The following is an 18,475-nucleotide window of genomic DNA, read 5'->3' as shown; positions in this document are numbered from 1 at the left end:
CCTCTGGTTCCCCGCCTCTGATTCCCCGCCTCTGATTCCCCGCCTCTGATTCCCCGCCTCTGATTCCCCGCCTCTGATTCCCCGCCTCTGATTCCCCGCCTCTGATTCCCTGCCTCTCTTTCCCTGCCACTATTTTCGTGCCTCCTTCTCTGCCTCTCTTTTCCCACACCTCATTTCCGCCCTCTGATTCCCCACCTCTGATTCCACGCCGCCTTTTCTCCGCCTCTGATACACTCTGAGTCCAAGCCTCTGATTCCCCGCCTCTGATTCCCCGCCTCTGATTCCCCGCCTCTGATTCCCCACCTCTGATTTCCCACCTCTCTTTCCGTGCCTCTTTCCCGGCCTCTCTTTCCCCACATCTCTTTTCCTGCCTCTGATTCCCCGCCTCGGATTCCCCGCATCTGATACCCCTCCTCTCTTTCACTGCGTCTATTTCCACGCCTCTTTCTCTGCCTCTCTTTCCCCACATCTCTTTTCCACCCTCTGATTCCCCACCTCAGATTCCCCGCCTCTGATACCCCGCCTCTGATTCCCCGCCTCTGATTCCCCGCCTCTGATTCCCCGCCTCTGATTCCCCGCCTCTGATTCCCCGACTCTGATTCCCCGACTCTGATTCCCCGACTCTGATTCCCCGACTCCGATTCCCTGCTTCAGTCCCAGGCTCTTTCCCCGCCTCTCCATTCCCACATCTCTATTCCCCCCTCTGAATCCCCGCTTCTGATTCCCCTCCTCAGATTCCCCGCCTCAGATTCCCCGTCTCTGATTCCACGCCTCTGATTCCACGCCTCTGATTCCCCGCCTCTGATTCCCCGCCTCTGATTCCCCGCCTCTGATTCCCCGCCTCTGATTCCCCGCCTCTGATTCCCCGCCTCGGATTCCCCGCCTCGGATTCCCCGCCTCGGATTCCCCACATCTGATACCCCGCCTCTCTTTCCCTGCGTCTATTTGCGCCCCTCTTTCCCTGCCTCTCTTTCCCCACATCTCTTTTCCGCCCTCTGAATCCCCGCCTGATTCCCCGCCTCAGATTCCCCACCTCAGATTCCCCGTCTCTGATTCCACGCCTCTGATTCCCCGCCTCTGATTCCCCGCCCCTGATTCCCCGCCTCTCTTTCCCTGCCACTATTTTTGTGCCTCCTTCTCTGCCTCTCTTTTCCCACATCTCTTTCTCCGCCCTCTGATTCCCCGCTTCTGATTCCCCACCTCCGTTTCTCCGACTCTGATTCCCTGCCTCTGTTTCCCCGCCTCCGATTCCCTGCTTCAGAGTCTCTGGCTCTTTCCCGGCTTCTCTTTCCCCACATCTCATTTCCCCCCTCTGATTCACCCCCTTTGAAACTCAGCCTTTGATTCACCACCTCAGATTCCCCACCTCTAATTCCCCGCCTCTGATTCCCCGCCTGTGATTCCCCGCCTCTGATTCCCCGCCTCTGATTCCCCGCCTCTGATTTACCGCCTCTGATTCGCCGCCTCTGATTCCCCGCCTCTGATTCCCCGCCTCTGATTCCCCGCCTCTGATTTCCCGCCTCTGATTCCCCGACTCCGATTCCCTGCTTCAGAGTCTCTGACTCTTTCCCCGCCTCCCTTTCGCCGCCTCTCTTTTCCCACATCTCTATTCCCCCCTCTGATTCCACGCCTCTGATTCCCCGCCTCAGATTCCCCGCCTCAGATTCCCTGCCTCTGGATCTCCGCCTCTGATTCCCCGCCTCTGATTCCCCGACTCTAAGTCCCCACCTCTGATTCCCCGCCTCTGATTCCCCGCCTCTGATTCCCCGACTCTAAGTCCCCACCTCTGATTCCCCGCCTCTATTTCCTTGCCTCTTTCTTTCCCCACATCTCTTTCCCCACCTCTGATTCCCCGCCTTGAATTCCCCACATCTGATACCCCGCCTCTCTTTCCCTGCGTCTATTTCCACGCCTCTTTCCCTGCCTCTCTTTCCCCACATCTCTTTTCCGCCCTCTGATTCCCCGCCTCTTATTCCCCACCTCAAATTCCCCGCCTCTGATTCCACGCCGCCTTTTCTCCGACTCTGATACACCTCCTTTGAGTCCAAGCCTCTGATTCCCCGCCTCTGATACCCCACTTCTGATTTCCCGCCTCTCTTTCCGTGCCTCTTTCCCGGCCTCTCTTTCCCCACATCTCTTTTCCTGCCTCTGATTCCCCGCCTCGGATTCCCCGCATCTGATACCCCTCCTTTCTTTCACTGCGTCTATTTCCACGCCTCTTTCTCTGCCTCTCTTTCCCCACATCTCTTTTCCACCCTCTGATTCCCCACCTCAGATTCCCCGCCTCTGATACCCCGCCTCTGATTCCCCGCCTCTGATTCCCCGCCTCTGATTCTCCGCCTCTGATTCCCCGCCTCTGATTCCCCGCCTCGGATTCCCCGCCTCGGATTCCCCGCCTCGGATTCCCCACATCTGATACCCCGCCTCTCTTTCTCTGCGTCTATTTCCGCGCCTCTTTCCCTGCCTCTCTTTCCCCACATCTCTTTACCGCCCTCTGATTCCCCGCCTCTGATTCTCCGCCTCTGATTCCCCGCCTCTGATTCCCCTCCTCAGATTCCCCGCCTCTGATACCATGACTCTGATTCCCCGCCTCTGATTCCCCGCCTCTGATTCCCCACCTCTGATTCCCCGCCCCTGATTCCCCGCCTCTCTTTCCCTGCCACTATTTTTGTGCCTCCTACTCTGCCTCTCTTTTCCCACATGTCTTTCCCCGCCTCTGATTCCCCGCCTCTGATTCCCCGCCACTGATTCCCCGCCTCTCTTGCCCTGCCACTATTTTTGTGCCTCCTTCTCTGCCTCTCTTTTCCAACATCTCTTTCCGAGCCTATGATTCCCCGCCTCAGATTCCCTGCCTCTGATTCTCCGCCTCTGATTTCCTGCCTCTGATTCCCCACCTTGAATTCCCCACATCTGATACTCCGCCTCTCTTTCCCTGCGTCTATTTCCGCGCCTCTTTCCCTGCCTCTCTTTCCCCACATCTCTTTTCCACCCTCTGATTCCCCGCTTCTGATTCCCCGCCTCCGTTTCTCCGACTCTCTTTCCCTGCCTCCGATTCCCTGCTTCAGAGTCCCTGGCTCTTTCCATGCCTCTCTTTCCCCACATTTCTTTTCCCCCTTCTGATTCTCCCCCTTTCAATTTCAGCCTCTGATTTCCCACCTCAGAATCCCCACCTCAAATTCCCAGCCTCTGATTCCCTGCCTCTGATTCCCCGCCTCTGCCTCCCCGCCTCTGCTTCCCCGCCTCTGCTTCCCCGCCTCTGCTTCCCCGCCTCTGCTTTCCCACCTCTGCTTACCCGCCTCTGATTCCCCGCCTCTGATTCCCCGCCTCTGATTCCCCGCCTCTCTTTCCCTGCCACTATTTTCGTGCCTCCTTCTCTGCCTCTCTTTTCCCACATTTCTTTCCCAGCCTATGATTCCCTGCCTCAGATTCCCCGCCTCTGATTTCCCACCTCTCTTTCCGTGCCTCTTTCCCCGCCTCTCTTTCCCTGCCACTATTTTCGTGCCTCCTTCTCTGCCTCTCTTTTCCCACATCTCTTTCCCCGCCTCTGATTCCCTGCCTCCGATTCCCCGCCTCAGATAATACGACTCTGATTCCCCGCCTCTGATTCCCCGCCTGTGATTCACCGCCTCTGATTTCCTGCCTCTCTTTCCGTGCCTCTTTCCCGGCCTCTCTTTCCCCACATCTCTTTTCCTGCCTCTGATGCCCCGCCTCGGATTCCACGCCTCTGATTCCCCGCCTCAGATTTTCCACTTCAGATTCCCCACATCTGATACCCCGCCTCTCTTTCCCTGCGTCTATTTCCGCGCCTCTTTCCCTGCCTCTCTTTCCACACATCTCTTTCCCCGCCTCTGATTCCCCGCCTCGGATTCCCCACATCTGATACCCCGCCTCTCTTTCCCTGCCTCTCTTTTCCCACATCTCTTTCCCCGCCTCAGATTCCCCGCCTCAGATTCCCCGCCTCTGATACCATGACTCTGATTCCCCGCCTCTGATTCCCCGCCTCTGATTCCACGCATCTGATTCCCCGCCTCTCATTCCCCGCCCCTGATTCCCCGCCTCTCTTTCCCTGCCACTATTTTTGTGCCTCTTTCCCTGCCTCTCTTTTCCCACATCTCTTTCCCCGCCTCTGATTCCCCGCCTCAGATTCCCAGCCTCTGAAACCACGACTCTGATTCCCCGCCTCTGATTCCCCGCCTCTGATTCCCCGCCTCTGATTCCCTGCCTCTGATTCCCCACCTCTGATTCCCCGACTCTGATTCCCTGACACTGATTCCCCGACTCTGATTCCCCGACTCTGATTCCCCGACTCAGATTCCCTGTTTCAGAGTCTCTGACTCTTTCCCCGCCTCCCTTTCGCCGCCTCTCTTTTCCCACATCTCTATTCCCCCCTCTGATTCCACGCCTCTGATTCCCCGCCTCAGATTCGCCGCCTCAGATTCCCTGCCTCTGGATCTCCGCCTCTGATTCCCTGCCTCTGATTCCCCACCTCTATTTCCTTGCCTCTTTCCCTGCCTCTCTTTCCCCACATCTCTTTCCCCGCCTCTGATTCCCCGCCTTGAATTCCCCACATCTGATACTCCGCCTCTCTTTCCCTGCGTCTATTTCCGCGCCTCTTTCCCTGCCTCTCTTTCCCCACATCTCTTTTCCACCCTCTGATTCCCCGCTTCTGATTCCCCGCCTCCGTTTCTCCGACTCTGTTTCCCTGCCTCCGATTCCCTGCTTCAGAGTCCCTGGCTCTTTCCATGCCTCTCTTTCCCCACATTTCTTTTCCCCCTTCTGATTCTCCCCCTTTCAATCTCAGCCTCTGATTTCCCACCTCAGAATCCCCACCTCAAATTCCCCGCCTCTGCTTCCCCGCCTCTGCTTCCCCGCCTCTGCTTCCCCGCCTCTGCTTCCCCGCCTCTGCTTCCCCGCCTCTGATTCCCCGCCTCTGATTCCCCGCCTCTGATTCCCCGCCTCTGATTCCCCGCCTCTGATTCCCTGCCTCTCTTTCCCTGCCACTATTTTCGTGCCTCCTTCTCTGCCTCTCTTTTCCCACATCTCTTTCCCCGCCTCAGATTCCCTGCCTCCGATTCCCCGCCTCAGATAATACGACTCTGATTCCCCGCCTCTGATTCCCCGCCTGTGATTCACCGCCTCTGATTTCCTGCCTCTCTTTCCGTGCCTCTTTCCCGGCCTCTCTTTCCCCACATCTCTTTTTCTGCCTCTGATGCCCCGCCTCGGATTCCACGCCTCTGATTCCCCGCCTCAGATTTTCCACCTCAGATTCCCCACATCTGATACCTCGCCTCTCTTTCCCTGCGTCTATTTCCGCGCCTCTTTCCCTGCCTCTCTTTCCCCACATCTCTTTCCCCGCCTCTGATTCCCCGCCTCGGATTCCCCACATCTGATACCCCGCCTCTCTTTCCCTGCGTCTATTTCCGCGCCTCTTTCCCCGCCTCTCTTTTCCCACATCTCTTTCCCCGCCTCTGATTCCCCGCCTCTGATTCCCCGCCTCTGAAACCACGACTCTGATTCCCCGCCTCTGATTCCTCGCCTCTGATTTCCCGCCTCTCTTTCCGTGCCTCTTTCCCGGCCTCTCTTTCCCCACATCTCTTTTCCTGCCTCTGATTCCCCGCCTCGGATTCCACGCCTCTGATTCCCCGCCTCCATTTCTCCGACTCTGATTCCCTTCCTCTGTTTTCCTGCCTCCGATTCCCTGCCTCCGATTCCCTGCTTCAGAGTCCCTGGCTCTTTCCCTGGCTCTTTCCCTGCCCTTCTTTCCCCACATCTCTTTTCCCCACATCTCTTTTCCCCACATCTCTTTTCCCCCCTCTGGTTCACCCTCTTTTAATTTCAGCCTCTGATTCCCCGCCTCTGGTTCCCCGCCTCTGATTCTCCGCCTCTGATTCCCTGCCTCTGATTCCCCGCCTCTGATTCCCCGACTCTGATTCCCCGACTCCGATTCCCTGCTTCAGAGTCTCTGACTCTTTCCCCGCCTCCCTTTCGCCGCCTCTCTTTTCCCACATCTCTATTCCCCCCTCTGATTCCACGCCTCTGATTCCCCGACAGACTCCCCACCTCAGATTCCCTGCCTCAGATTCCCTGCCTCTGATTCCCCCCCTCTGATTCCCTGCCTCTGAATCCCCACCTCTGATTCCCCGCCTCTATTTCCTTGCCTCTTTCCCTGCCTCTCTTTCCCCACATCTCTTTCCCCGCCTTGAATTCCCCACATCTGATACCCCGCCTCTCTTTCCCTGCGTCTATTTCCGCGCCTCTTTCCCTGCCTCTCTTTCCCCACATCTCTTTTCCGCCCTCTGATTCCCCGCTTCTGATTCCCCGCCTCCGTTCTCCGACTCTGTTTCCCTGCCTCCGATTCCCTGCTTCAGAGTCCCTGGCTCTTTCCATGCCTCTCTTTCCCTACATATCTTTTCCCCCTTCTGATTCTCTCCCTTTGAATCTCAGCCTCGGATTCCCCACCTCAGATTCCCTGCCTCAGAATCCCCACCTCAGATTCCCCGCCTCTGCTTCCCCGCCTCTGAATCCCCGCCTCTGATTCCCCGCCTCCATTTCTCCCACTCTGATTCCCTTCCTCTGTTTCCCTGCCTCCGATTCCCTGCTTCAGAGTCCCTGGCTCTTTCCCTGGCTCTTTCCCTGCCCTTCTTTCCCCACATCTCTTTTCCCCCCTCTGATTCACCCCCTTTTAATTTCAGCCTCTATTCCCCGCCTGTGGTTCCCCGCCTCTGATTCCCCGACTCCGATTCCCTGCTTCAGAGTCCCTGGCTCTTTCCATGCCTCTCTTTCCCCACATTTCTTTTCCCCCTTCTGATTCTCCCCCTTTCAATCTCAGCCTCTGATTTCCCACCTCAGAATCCCCACCTCAAATTCCCCGCCTCTGCTTCCCCGCGTCTGATTCCCCGCCTCTGATTTCCCGCCTCTGATTCCCCGCCTCTGATTCCCCGCCTCTGATTCCCCGCCTCTGATTCCCTGCCTCTCTTTCCGTGCCTCCTTCCCGGCCTCTCTTTCCCCACATCTCTTTCCCCGCCTCTGATTCCCCGCCTCTGATTCCCCGCCTCTGAAACCACGACTCTGATTCCCCGCCTCTGATTCCTCGCCTCTGATTTCCCGCCTCTCTTTCCGTGCCTCTTTCCCCGCCTCTCTTTCCTTGCCTCTTTCCCTGCCTCTCTTTCTCCACATCTCTTTCCCCACCTCTGATTCCCCGCCTCGGATCCCCCGCATCTGATACCCCTCCTCGCTTTCACTGCGTCTATTTCCACGCCTCTTTCTCTGCTTCTCTTTTCCCACATCTCTTTCCCCGCCTCTGATTCCCCGCCTCTGATTCTCCGCCTCTGATTCCCCGCCTCTGATTCCCCGCCTCTGATTCCCCGCCTCTGCTTCCCCGCCTCTGATTCCCCGCGTCTGATTCCCCGCCTCTGATTCCCCGCCTCTGATTCCCCGCCTCTGATTCCCCGCCTCTGATTCCCCGCCTCTGATTCCCCGCCTCTGATTCCCCGCCTCTGATTCCCCGCCTCTGATTCCCTGCCTCTCTTTCCGTGCCTCTTTCCCGGCCTCTCTTTCCCCACATCTCTTTTCCTTCCTCTGATTCCCCGCCTCATATTTTCCACCTCAGATTCCCCACATCTGATACCCCGCCTCTCTTTCCCTGCGTCTATTTCCGCGCCTCTTTCCCTGCCTCTCTTTTCCCACATCTCTTTCCCCGCCTCTGATTCCCCGCCTCAGATTCCCCGCCTCTGATACCATGACTCTGATTCCCCGCCTCTGATTCCCCGCCTCTGATTCCACGCATCTGATTCCCCGCCTCTCATTCCCCGCCCCTGATTCCCCGCCTCTCTTTCCCTGCCACTATTTTTGTGCCTCTTTCCCTGCCTCTCTTTTCCCACATCTCTTTCCCCGCCTCTGATTCCCCGCCTCTGATTCCCCGCCTCTGATTCCCCGCCTCTGATTCCCCGCCTCTGATTCCCCGCCTCTGATTCCCTGCCTCTGATTCCCCGACTCTGATTCCCCGCCTCTGATTCCCCGACTCTGATTCCCCGACACTGATTCCCCGACTCTGATTCCCCGACTCTGATTCCCCGACTCAGATTCGCCGCCTCAGATTCCCTGCCTCTGATTCCCCACCTCTGATTCCACGCCTCTGATTCCCCGCCTCTCATTCCCCGCCCCTGATTCCACGCCTCTGATTCCCCGCCTCTCATTCCCCGCCCCTGATTCCCCGCCTCTCTTTCCCTGCCACTATTTTTGTGCCTCCTTCTCTGCCTCTCTTTTCCCACATGTCTTTCCCAGCCTCTGATTCCCTGCCTCAGATTCCCCGCCTCTGATTCCCCGCCTCTGATTCCCCGACTCTGATTCCCCGCCTCTGATTCCCCGCCTCTGATTCCCCACCTCTGATTCCCCGACTCAGATTCCCTGTTTCAGAGTCTCTGACTCTTTCCCCGCCTCCCTTTCGCCGCCTCTCTTTCCCCACATCTCTTTCCCCGCCTCTGATTCCCCGCCTTGAATTCCCCACATCTGATACTCCGCCTCTCTTTCCCTGCGTCTATTTCCGCGCCTCTTTCCCTGCCTCTCTTTCCCCACATCTCTTTTCCACCCTCTGATTCCCCGCTTCTGATTCCCCGCCTCCGTTTCTCCGACTCTGTTTCCCTGCCTCCGATTCCCTGCTTCAGAGTCCCTGGCTCTTTCCATGCCTCTCTTTCCCCACATTTCTTTTCCCCCTTCTGATTCTCCCCCTTTCAATCTCAGCCTCTGATTTCCCACCTCAGAATCCCCACCTCAAATTCCCCGCCTCTGCTTCCCCGCCTCTGCTTCCCCGCCTCTGCTTCCCCGCCTCTGCTTCCCCGCCTCTGCTTCCCCGCCTCTGCTTCCCCGCCTCTGCTTCCCCGCCTCTGATTCCCCGCCTCTGATTCCCCGCCTCTGATTTCCCGCCTCTGATTCCCCGCCTCTGATTCCCCGCCTCTGATTCCCCCCCTCTGAATCCCCGCCTCTCTTTCCCTGCGTCTATTTCCGCGCCTCTTTCCCTGCCTCTCTTTTCCCACATGTCTTTCCCAGCCTCTGATTCCCCGCCTCAGATTCCCCGCCTCTGAAACCACGACTCTGATTCCCCGCCTCTGATACTATCTCTATTCCCCCCTCTGATTCCACGCCTCTGATTCCCCGACTCAGATTCCCCACCTCAGATTCCCTGCCTCAGATTCCCTGCCTCTGATTCCCCCCCTCTGATTCCCTGCCTCTCTTTCCCCACATCTCTTTCCCCGCCTTGAATTCCCCACATCTGATACCCCGCCTCTCTTTCCCTGCGTCTATTTCCGCGCCTCTTTCCCTGCCTCTCTTTCCCCACATCTATTTTCCGCCCTCTGATTCCCCGCTTCTGATTCCCCGCCTCCGTTCTCCGACGCTGTTTACCTGCCTCCGATTACCTGCTTCAGAGTCCCTGGCTCCTTCCATGCCTCTCTTTCCCTACATATCTTTTCCCCCTTCTGATTCTCCCCCTTTGAATCTCAGCCTCGGATTCCCCACCTCAGATTCCCTGCCTCAGAATCCCCACCTCAGATTCCCCGCCTCTGATTCCCCGCCTCTGATTCCCCGCCTCTGATTCCCCGCCTCTGCTTCCCCGCCTCTGATTCCCCGCCTCTGATTCCCCGCCTCCATTTCTCCCACTCTGATTCCCTTCCTCTGTTTCCCTGCCTCCGATTCCCTGCTTCAGAGTCCCTGGCTCTTTCCCTGGCTCTTTCCCTGCCCTTGTTTCCCCACATCTCTTTTCCCCCCTCTGATTCACCCCCTTTTAATTTCAGCCTCTGATTCCCCGCCTGTGGTTCCCCGCCTCTGATTCCCCGCCTCTGATTCCCCGCCTCCATTTCTCCCACTCTGATTCCCTTCCTCTGTTTCCCTGCCTCCGATTCCCTGCTTCAGAGTCCCTGGCTCTTTCCCTGGCTCTTTCCCTGCCCTTCTTTCCCCACATCTCTTTACCCCCCTCTGATTCACCCCCTTTTAATTTCAGCCTCTGATTCCCCGCCTGTGGTTCCCCGCCTCTGATTCCCCGCCTCTCTTTCCCTGCCACTATTTTCGTGCCTCTTTCGCCGCCTCTCTTTTCCCACATCTCTATTCCCCCCTCTGATTCCACGCCTCTGATTCCCCGCCTCAGATTCCCCACCTCTATTTCCTTGCCTCTTTCCCTGCCTCTCTTTCCCCACATCTCTTTCCCCGCCTCTGATTCCCCGCCTTGAATTCCCCACATCTGATACTCCGCCTCTGATTCCCCGCCTCTGATTCCCTGCCTCTCTTTCCCTGCCACTATTTTCGTGCCTCCTTCTCTGCCTCTCTTTCCCCACATCTCTTTTCTGCCCTCTGATTCCCCGCCTCTGATTCCATGACTCTGATTCCCCGCTTCTGATTCCTCGCTTCTGATTCCCCGCCTCCATTTCTCCGACTCTGATTCCCTTCCTCTGTTTTCCTGCCTCCGATTCCCTGCCTCCGATTCCCTGCTTCAGAGTCTCTGACTCTTTCCCCGCCTCCCTTTCGCCGCCTCTCTTTTCCCACATCTCTATTCCCCCCTCTGATTCCCCGCCTCTGATTCCCCGCCTCTGATTCCCCGCCTCTGATTCCCTGCCTCTGATTCCCCACCTCTATTTCCTTGCCTCTTTCCCTGCCTCTGTTTCCCCACATCTCTTTCCCCGCCTCTGATTCCCCGCCTTGAATTCCCCACATCTGATACTCCGCCTCTCTTTCCCTGCGTCTATTTCCGCGCCTCTTTCCCTGCCTCTCTTTCCCCACATCTCTTTTCCACCCTCTGATTCCCCGCTTCTGATTCCCCGCCTCCGTTTCTCCGACTCTGTTTCCCTGCCTCCGATTCCCTGCTTCAGAGTCCCTGGCTCTTTCCATGCCTCTCTTTCCCCACATTTCTTTTCCCCCTTCTGATTCTCCCCCTTTCAATCTCAGCCTCTGATTTCCCACCTCAGAATCCCCACCTCAAATTCCCCGCCTCTGATTCCCCGACTCTGATTCCCCGCCTCTGCTTCCCCGCCTCTGCTTCCCCGCCTCTGCTTCCCCGCCTCTGCTTCCCCGCCTCTGCTTCCCCGCCTCTGATTCCCCGCCTCTGATTGCCCGCCTCTGATTTCCCGCCTCTGATTCCCCGCCTCTGATTCCCCGCCTCTGAATCCCCGCCTATGATTCCCCCCCTCTGAATCCCCGCCTCTGAATCCCCACCTCTGATTCCCCGCCTCTGATTCCCCGCCTCTGATTCCCCTCCTCTGATTCCCCTCCTCTGATTCCCCGCCTCTGAATCCCCGCCTCTGAATCCCCGCCTCTGATTCCCCGCCTCTGATTCCCCTCCTCTGATTTGCCACCTCTCATTTCCCGCCTCTCTTTCCTGGCCTCTTTCCCCGCCTCTCTTTCCGTGCCTCTTTCCTGGCCTCTCTTTCCCCACATCTCTTTTCCCCCCTCTGATTCCCCACCTCTGATTCCACGCCTCCGTTCCTCTGCCTCTGATACCCCGTCTCTGATACCCTGCCTCTGATACCACGACTCTGATTCCCATCCTCTGATTCCCCACCTCTGATACCCCGCCTCTCTTTCCCTGCCACTATTTTCGTGCCTCTTTCCCTGCCTCTCTTTCCCCACATCTCTTTTCCGCCCTCTGATTCTCCACCTCCGTTTCTCCGCCTCTGATTCCCCGCCTCTGTGTCCCCGCCTCTGATTCCCCACCCCTGATTCACCGCCTCTCTTTCCCTGCCACTATTTTTGTGCCTCCTTCTCTGCCTCTCTTTTCCCACATCTCTTTTCCCGCCTCTGATTCCCCGCCTCAGATTCCCCGCCTCTGATACCATGACTCTGATTCCCCGCCTCTGATTCCCCGCCTCTGATTTCCCGCCTATGTTTTCCCGTGTCTGATTCCCCACCTCTGATTAACCACCTCTCTTTCCCTCCATCTATTTCCGTGCCTCTTTCTCTGCCTCTCTTTCCCCACATCTCTGTTCCCCCCTCTGATTCCCCGCCTCTAATTTCCTGCCTCTGATTCCCCACGTCTGATACCCTGCCTCTATTTCCCTGCGTTTTTTCCGCACCTCCTTCTCTGCCTCTCATTCCCCACATCTCTTTTCCGTCCTCTGATTCCCCACCTCTGATTCCCCGAATCTGATTCCCCGTCTTTGATTCCCTGCTTCAGAGTCCCTGGCTCTTTTCCCGCCTCTCTTTCCCCGCCTCTCTTTTCCCCCCTCTGAATCCCCGCCTCTGATTCCCCGTCTCTCATTCCCCGTCTCTCTTTCCCTACCTTGATTTCTCCACCACTCTTTCCTCTATTCTTATTCCAACCATCTGTTCCAACGCCTCTGTTTCCCTTCCTGTTTTGCCGCCTCCGTTTCCCCGCCTCTGTTTGTCTCCCTCCGTTTCACCCCCTCCGTTTCCACTTCGATATTTCCATCCCTCTGTTTCCCTACTTTGCTTTCTCCTCCTCTGTTTCCCCACCTGCTGTGGCAGATCTGCATCTGGACGCCTGGAGTGAATGGTGTATGCCTGGCTGTCTGATCTGCAGAGGAGATGTCCCGGTGACTGGAGTGAACCTGGCCTGGAGGTTCCCGAGTCTGTGCCATTGTTGGGACTTTTTTCTTCTCGTTATATAGGTGCATTTTAGTCTTGTGTAGTTTTGATCTTTTATCTGGAGTTGAAATGGCATCTTGTGTTGCCTGATGTGGAATCACAGTTTGCTGGTTAGCATTGTAGTTTCTGGAGGCTGTCATTTCATTTTTAAACTGTGTCCTGGTTTTAAATGACAATACAGGCTACTACTCTTCTTCTATCCATATCTTTTAAATATCCTCACTGTCTCAGTGGACACCCCCTCTGCAATTTCCTCCCTTTCTATAGCTGGGATACTATCCCTGACCAGTAACATTATTCGCCCCCCACCCCACTACCCCTCATTCTATTCCTTTTAAACCCAAACCCTAGGACCTGCATCAGCAAATCCTGCCCTTCCTCCAACCAAGACTCTGTAACAGTCACAACATCATAGTTGTACATACTGATCCATGCTCAAAGTTCATCCCCTTTATTCCTTGCATTGAAATAGACATTTCAAACCCTCTGACTGACTCCATCTGTTTTTTTCCTCTGCCTGTCTTTTTTTTTGACAAACTCAGAACATGTCCCCTCATGCTTTTGAACTTCTGCTCTCATATTGTGGTTCCCGTCCCCCTGCCAAACTGCCATCTGGTATCCAAGGAAAGCATCCTGACTGGTCCCCATCTGTTTCCAACAGGTGTCAATCACACCGGAGCCCAAGAAGAGTGTAATCACCTGCCTGAATGACTATCGACCAGTTGCACTTGCATTAACAGTGAAGAAGTGTTTGGAAAGGCTCCTGTCTGAGTGGTGATGTGGATCCATTCCAGTTCGCCTCTCATAATAACAGCAGATGTTGTCTTACTGGCCCTACACCAATCCCTGGAGCACCTGAACAGTAAAGATGCTCTTTATCAACTACAGCTCGGCATTTAACACCATCATCCCCTCCAAACTGACCAGCAAACTCCAAGACCTGGGAGTTAACACCTCCAGACCACAATCAGTGAAGGTTGGTAAGAATATCCCCTCCACGATCTCCATCAGTACCAGAGCACCACAGGGCTGTGTTCTTAGCCCCCACTCTACTCACTTTACACCCACGACTGTGTGGCTCGGTACATCAACAATATCCCCTCCAAATTTGATGACGATACCACGGACGTGGGTTGTATAAAGGAAGGGGATGAGTCCACATGCAGGAGGGAGTTTGAAAACCGAGCTGAATGGTGCATCAACAACAACCTCGCACTCAATGTCACCAAAACCAAGGAGTTGATTGTTGAGTTCAGGAATGGAAAGCCAGAGGTTTAAAATCCAGTGATGATTGGGGGATCAGGGGTGGAGAGGGTGAGCGAATTTAGGTTCTTGGGAGTCACCATCTCAAAAATTCTTCCTGGACCCAACACCAATGTCCTCGTGAAGAAAGCATGTCAGCGCCTCTAATTCCTCAGGGGTTTGTGGAGGTTTGGGATGACACCAGAAACCCTGGCAAATTTTGACAGAGATGTGGTGGAAAGTGTGCTGACTGGCTGCATCATGGTCTGGTATGGGGACACCAATACCCCTGAGAATAAAGCCCTCCAAAAGGTCGTGGACACAGCCCAGGACATCACAGACAAAACTCTCCCCACTATTGAGTTTATCGACAGGGAATGGTGCTGTCAGAAAACATCAGCAATCACCAAAGATCCACACTCTCTCTTTCTCTTCTCACTGCTGCCATCAGGAAAGAATTCTCGGTGCCTCAAGACTCAGACCCCCAGGTTCAGGAACAGCTGCTCTCCCTCCACCTTCAGACTCCTCAACAACAAACTCAATCAGGAACTCATTTCAGGACCCTTGCAGCACTTTATTGATTTTCTTTGTTTTCAATTCTTTTATCTTTCCAGGTTTCCACTGAACCGTTTATTTTTGCACGACCCATTCGTGGTAATTCGGCCGTGTCCACAGAAAAAAGGGAATCTCAGGGTTGGATGTGATGTCGAGTATGTTCTCTGCCAATCAATGGGAAATCTCCAAATCTTCAATCTTGGTGCAAACCAACCATTACTGTCCAAGCTGCAGATTGCAAGGGCTGTAAAGTGCTGCCACCGCCTGTTCACACTGAGTACTGCATGCATGAAGCAAGGGAGAGAGAGAGATCTAGGTATAATACCACCACCTGGTGTCCGGACTCGCGAACTACAGGGTACATGATTTTTATTTTTCATGGGAGTGTTGGAGAATGAGAGGAGACTTGATTAAGGTTAACAAAATAGAGCAAGATGGATAATATGGAGCTCCAATGCACAGGGAGGTCTCACCTGTGAAGGAGCAAGTGTGAGATCTCCCAGTTCATTCTTGCTCGGGCAGTGGTGGCCAATTGCAAGACAGCTCCAATTAGGGGAAGAGAATATGCTGTTTCAGGTCATGGGTTTGAAACGGTTTCCCCAGTTGTGCCATTCAGACTCAAGAGAGCAGATACTTGCAGACAGGTAGGAAACCTAGTTTTATTGTGGAGAATTGCTTGTTTTTTGGGGTGAAGGTTGTTTGTGGTCTGAGATTCTTAAATACTTTACAATGGAAGCAGCAATTTTCCTTGTGCCTGATTGCTACATAGCAGTTAAAATGTCTCAAATCTATCCCTCAGCCAGTACTTTTGGTCATTGATTTGGAGTGATGGCTTGGCAATATTTATAGCATGGTGAGTCCAAAGCTCTCAAAGTGACAATGTGGAAGGAGTTTGTCTGTTCTTTGTGTTTTCTGCCACCCTTGAGAACTTAAAAAGTGTCCGTGAATTGTGGTATTGGTGAGACACAAGCTTGTTTTGCCCTCTTTTTGTTCTGTATGTCTATAAAGTTTCAGTTTAGGGATAAAATGTCCAGATACTGTTCTGTTCAAAAGTCTAGTAACCAAATCTGATTCTCCCGAGTTCTTGTCATGGATATGTATCATGAAGCCTGTTTTGCAGCAGTCGTGTTGCATTAGAGGTGCACATACAATTTTCAAAAATAATGAGTTTGAAACCAGAAAAAGATCAGGTCGTGCCCAAAGGTTCATCTGTGCTGTTGAATTGAATTGATGGCCCCAGGACCAGAATGTGCACTTCCACCCCATGGCCTTGAGCTTCCCAAATCGCCAATGAACTTACGGCCCCCTTGAGCTGTGGAGTGTGGGAGGAAATCCACACAGACACCGAGAGGATGTAGAAACTTCTTGCAGTCAGTGCTGATTTGATCCTGGGGTGACTCGTGCTGGAGAGGTGGGACTACTGTCCTGCCTTCACCTTGTGATGGCTGATTTTTGTCTGTTGGTGGATGGAGGTCTGACATGATATTCCCTTGGCCTTGAGGGAAAGAAGAGTAGAAATTGCAAGGGCTCTGACAGAAATATTTAAAACCTGTTTATCCACGGGTGAGGTGCCAGAGGAATGGATGTAATCTAATGTTCCTTTGTTTAAAAACGGCTTCAAAAGCCAACCAGGTGAGCCTGACAGTGATAGGTTAATTATTGGAGGGTAATCAGAGAGTACCTCGAAAAGTATCTGTTCAAATAGCAGGCCTTAATCAACCATAGCATAGAATACTGGAGTCGGGCAGTGAGGTTGAGACTAGACAAGGTATTGGTGAGGCCCTGTTGAGAGTACTGTGTGCAGTTCTGGTCACCAGATGAGAGGAAAGCTATCAACAAAGTCGAGAGGGTGCAGAGAAGATTTACGTCAATGTTACCTGGATATCAGCAACTAGATTACAAAGAAAGATTGAGCAAATGATGTCTTTATTCTTTGGATTGTAGATGGTTGAGAGGGGATTTGATTGAGGTCTTTAAAATTACTAGGAGGATAGAACGAATTGATGTGGAGAGACTTTTTTCATTGCGGGGAGCAGAGATTGAAACAGGAGGTATTGAGTTAAGAGGCAAAAGTTTGGAAGTAACATGAGGGGGATCTTCTTGACTCAGAGTGGTGGTTCAGTGGAGTGAGCTTCCGGGAGAAATAGTGGCGGCTGGGTCTATTTTGTCATTTCAGGGAAAATTGGAGGGGAGGGGAATGCAGAGAGGTGGTACGAGAGGAGAGTATTTAGTTCAGTGCAGACAAGAAGGGCCAAATGACCTGTTTCTGTGCTGTAATTGTTATAGGGGTAAAATGTGTGGCAGTAACTTGGAAGTCCGATGCGTATTTGGGAATGGGTCGATGGCCACACTGAAATAGCCCGTTGTATCCCACTTGAAATAATTACATCGAATTCACGGAACAAATTTGAATTTCTCTTTTGAAGATTTGGGATGTGTATTTACTAATTGTAGGAATTAAGTTTTAATCACCCAACACGAACTTTCTGACTCCTATTAACCAAGAAAAGCAAGATTTTATTTGAGAGTTTTGCTCAATTTTTATAAATACTATCTAGATGTTTTCTCTCTTTATTGTTTTCTATTGGGCAGCTGTGGGAGGGGTTACTTTTTAAATCACTATGCATTAATTTTATCTTATTTTCAAAGAAGAAATTTAAGTTTTTTAATGCATATGTTAAATTAAATGTAAAAATGTTACAAATAAGATAAATGAAGAATTGTTTCAGGAACTGGCAATCTTCCACGAGTGCCATTAACTCCAGGCAGCAGGAATATGTGAACGAAACACAAAACTGGCCAGAACAACTGAGGAAACACGGCTAAAAGTGCCCAAAAAGGTGCTGATGCCATCTTGATTTTAACGTAGGTGACACCGAGGAATGCGTTGGGGCAGAGATGGTCTATGGACAGCCAATACGGACGCCTTGGGGAACAAAGCCTGCACCATCAGTAGGGATGGACAATGGTGGGTAATGAATAAGCACATATTAGAGACACTGAGAGAGAGACACACACATACCCAGACAGACACACACACACAGACACAGAGAGACAGATACACACACACACGGACACACATGCACACAGAGAGACACACACAGAAACACACACAGACAGAGAGAGAGACACTGACAGCGAGACAGAGAGACAGACAGACACACACAGACAGAGACACACACAGACAGATAGACACACACAGACGGAGAGAGACACACACAGACGGAGAGAGAGACACTGACAGAGAGACAGACAGACACACACAGACAGAGACACAGACAGACAGATAGACACACATAGACGGAGAGAGACACACACAGACGGAGAGAGAGAGACACACACACAGAGACAGAGAGACACACATAGAGACAGAGAGAGATACACACACGACAGAGAGACAGACACACACACAGACAGAGACAGACACACAGAGAGACACACAGAGAGACAGAGACACACACAGACACAGAGACACGCAGATACAGAGACACACACAGATACACAGACAGAGAGAGAGACACACACACATACAGACACAGAGACACTCATTTAGACAGAGGGAGAGAGACACACAGACAGTGACACACACAGAGACACAGAGAGAGACACACACACAAACAGACAGAGAGACACCGAGAGAGACACACACATACCCAGACAGACAGACACACACACAGACACAGAGAGACAGATACACAGACACACACACACAGAAACACACACAGACAGAGACAGAGAGAGAGACACTGACAGCGAGAGAGACAGAGAGACACACACAGACAGACACACACAGACAGACACACACAGACAGACACACACAGACAGACACACACAGACAGAGAGACACAGACAGAGAGAGACACAGAAAGAGAGAGAGACACAGACAGAGAGAGAGACACAGACAGAGAGAGAGACACAGACAGAGAGACACACAGACAGAGAGACACACAGACAGAGAGACACACAGACAGAGAGAGTCACACACAGTCGTAGTGACACACACACACACACAGACAGAGAGAGAGAGACCCCTTGGTTGTGCCCTTCACCTTCGCACTTAACTCCCTCGTCTCTCCTGGCAGGATCTCAT

General features: G+C 53.5%; 1 protein-coding gene across 1 annotated transcript; it reads left to right on the top strand.

Annotated features, from left to right (window-relative positions):
* Positions 1-12,961: 12,961 nt before the first annotated feature.
* On the top strand, positions 12,962-18,181 carry LOC138750705 (uncharacterized). Its single transcript, XM_069912774.1, has 2 exons — positions 12,962-14,743; positions 17,255-18,181. The coding sequence occupies exons 1-2, from the start codon at positions 14,026-14,028 to the stop codon at positions 17,359-17,361; spliced, it is 825 nt and encodes a 274-aa protein (XP_069768875.1). The 5' UTR covers positions 12,962-14,025; the 3' UTR covers positions 17,362-18,181.
* Positions 18,182-18,475: the final 294 nt, after the last annotated feature.

This window comes from Narcine bancroftii, unplaced genomic scaffold (genome assembly GCF_036971445.1).
Source record: "Narcine bancroftii isolate sNarBan1 unplaced genomic scaffold, sNarBan1.hap1 Scaffold_233, whole genome shotgun sequence".
NCBI classification, from domain to species: domain Eukaryota; kingdom Metazoa; phylum Chordata; class Chondrichthyes; order Torpediniformes; family Narcinidae; genus Narcine; species Narcine bancroftii.
This window is presented reverse-complemented; position numbering and strand designations above follow the sequence as displayed.

Excerpts from the sequence above, each read along its gene's own strand:
- LOC138750705 (XM_069912774.1), top strand. The coding sequence starts at position 14,026 with ATGACACCAGAAACCCTGGCAAATTTTGACAGAGATGTGGTGGAAAGT. Across the intron at positions 14,744-17,254 it reads CCGGACTCGCGAACTACAGG|GTGACACCGAGGAATGCGTT; the intron begins GTACATGATTTT and ends ATTTTAACGTAG.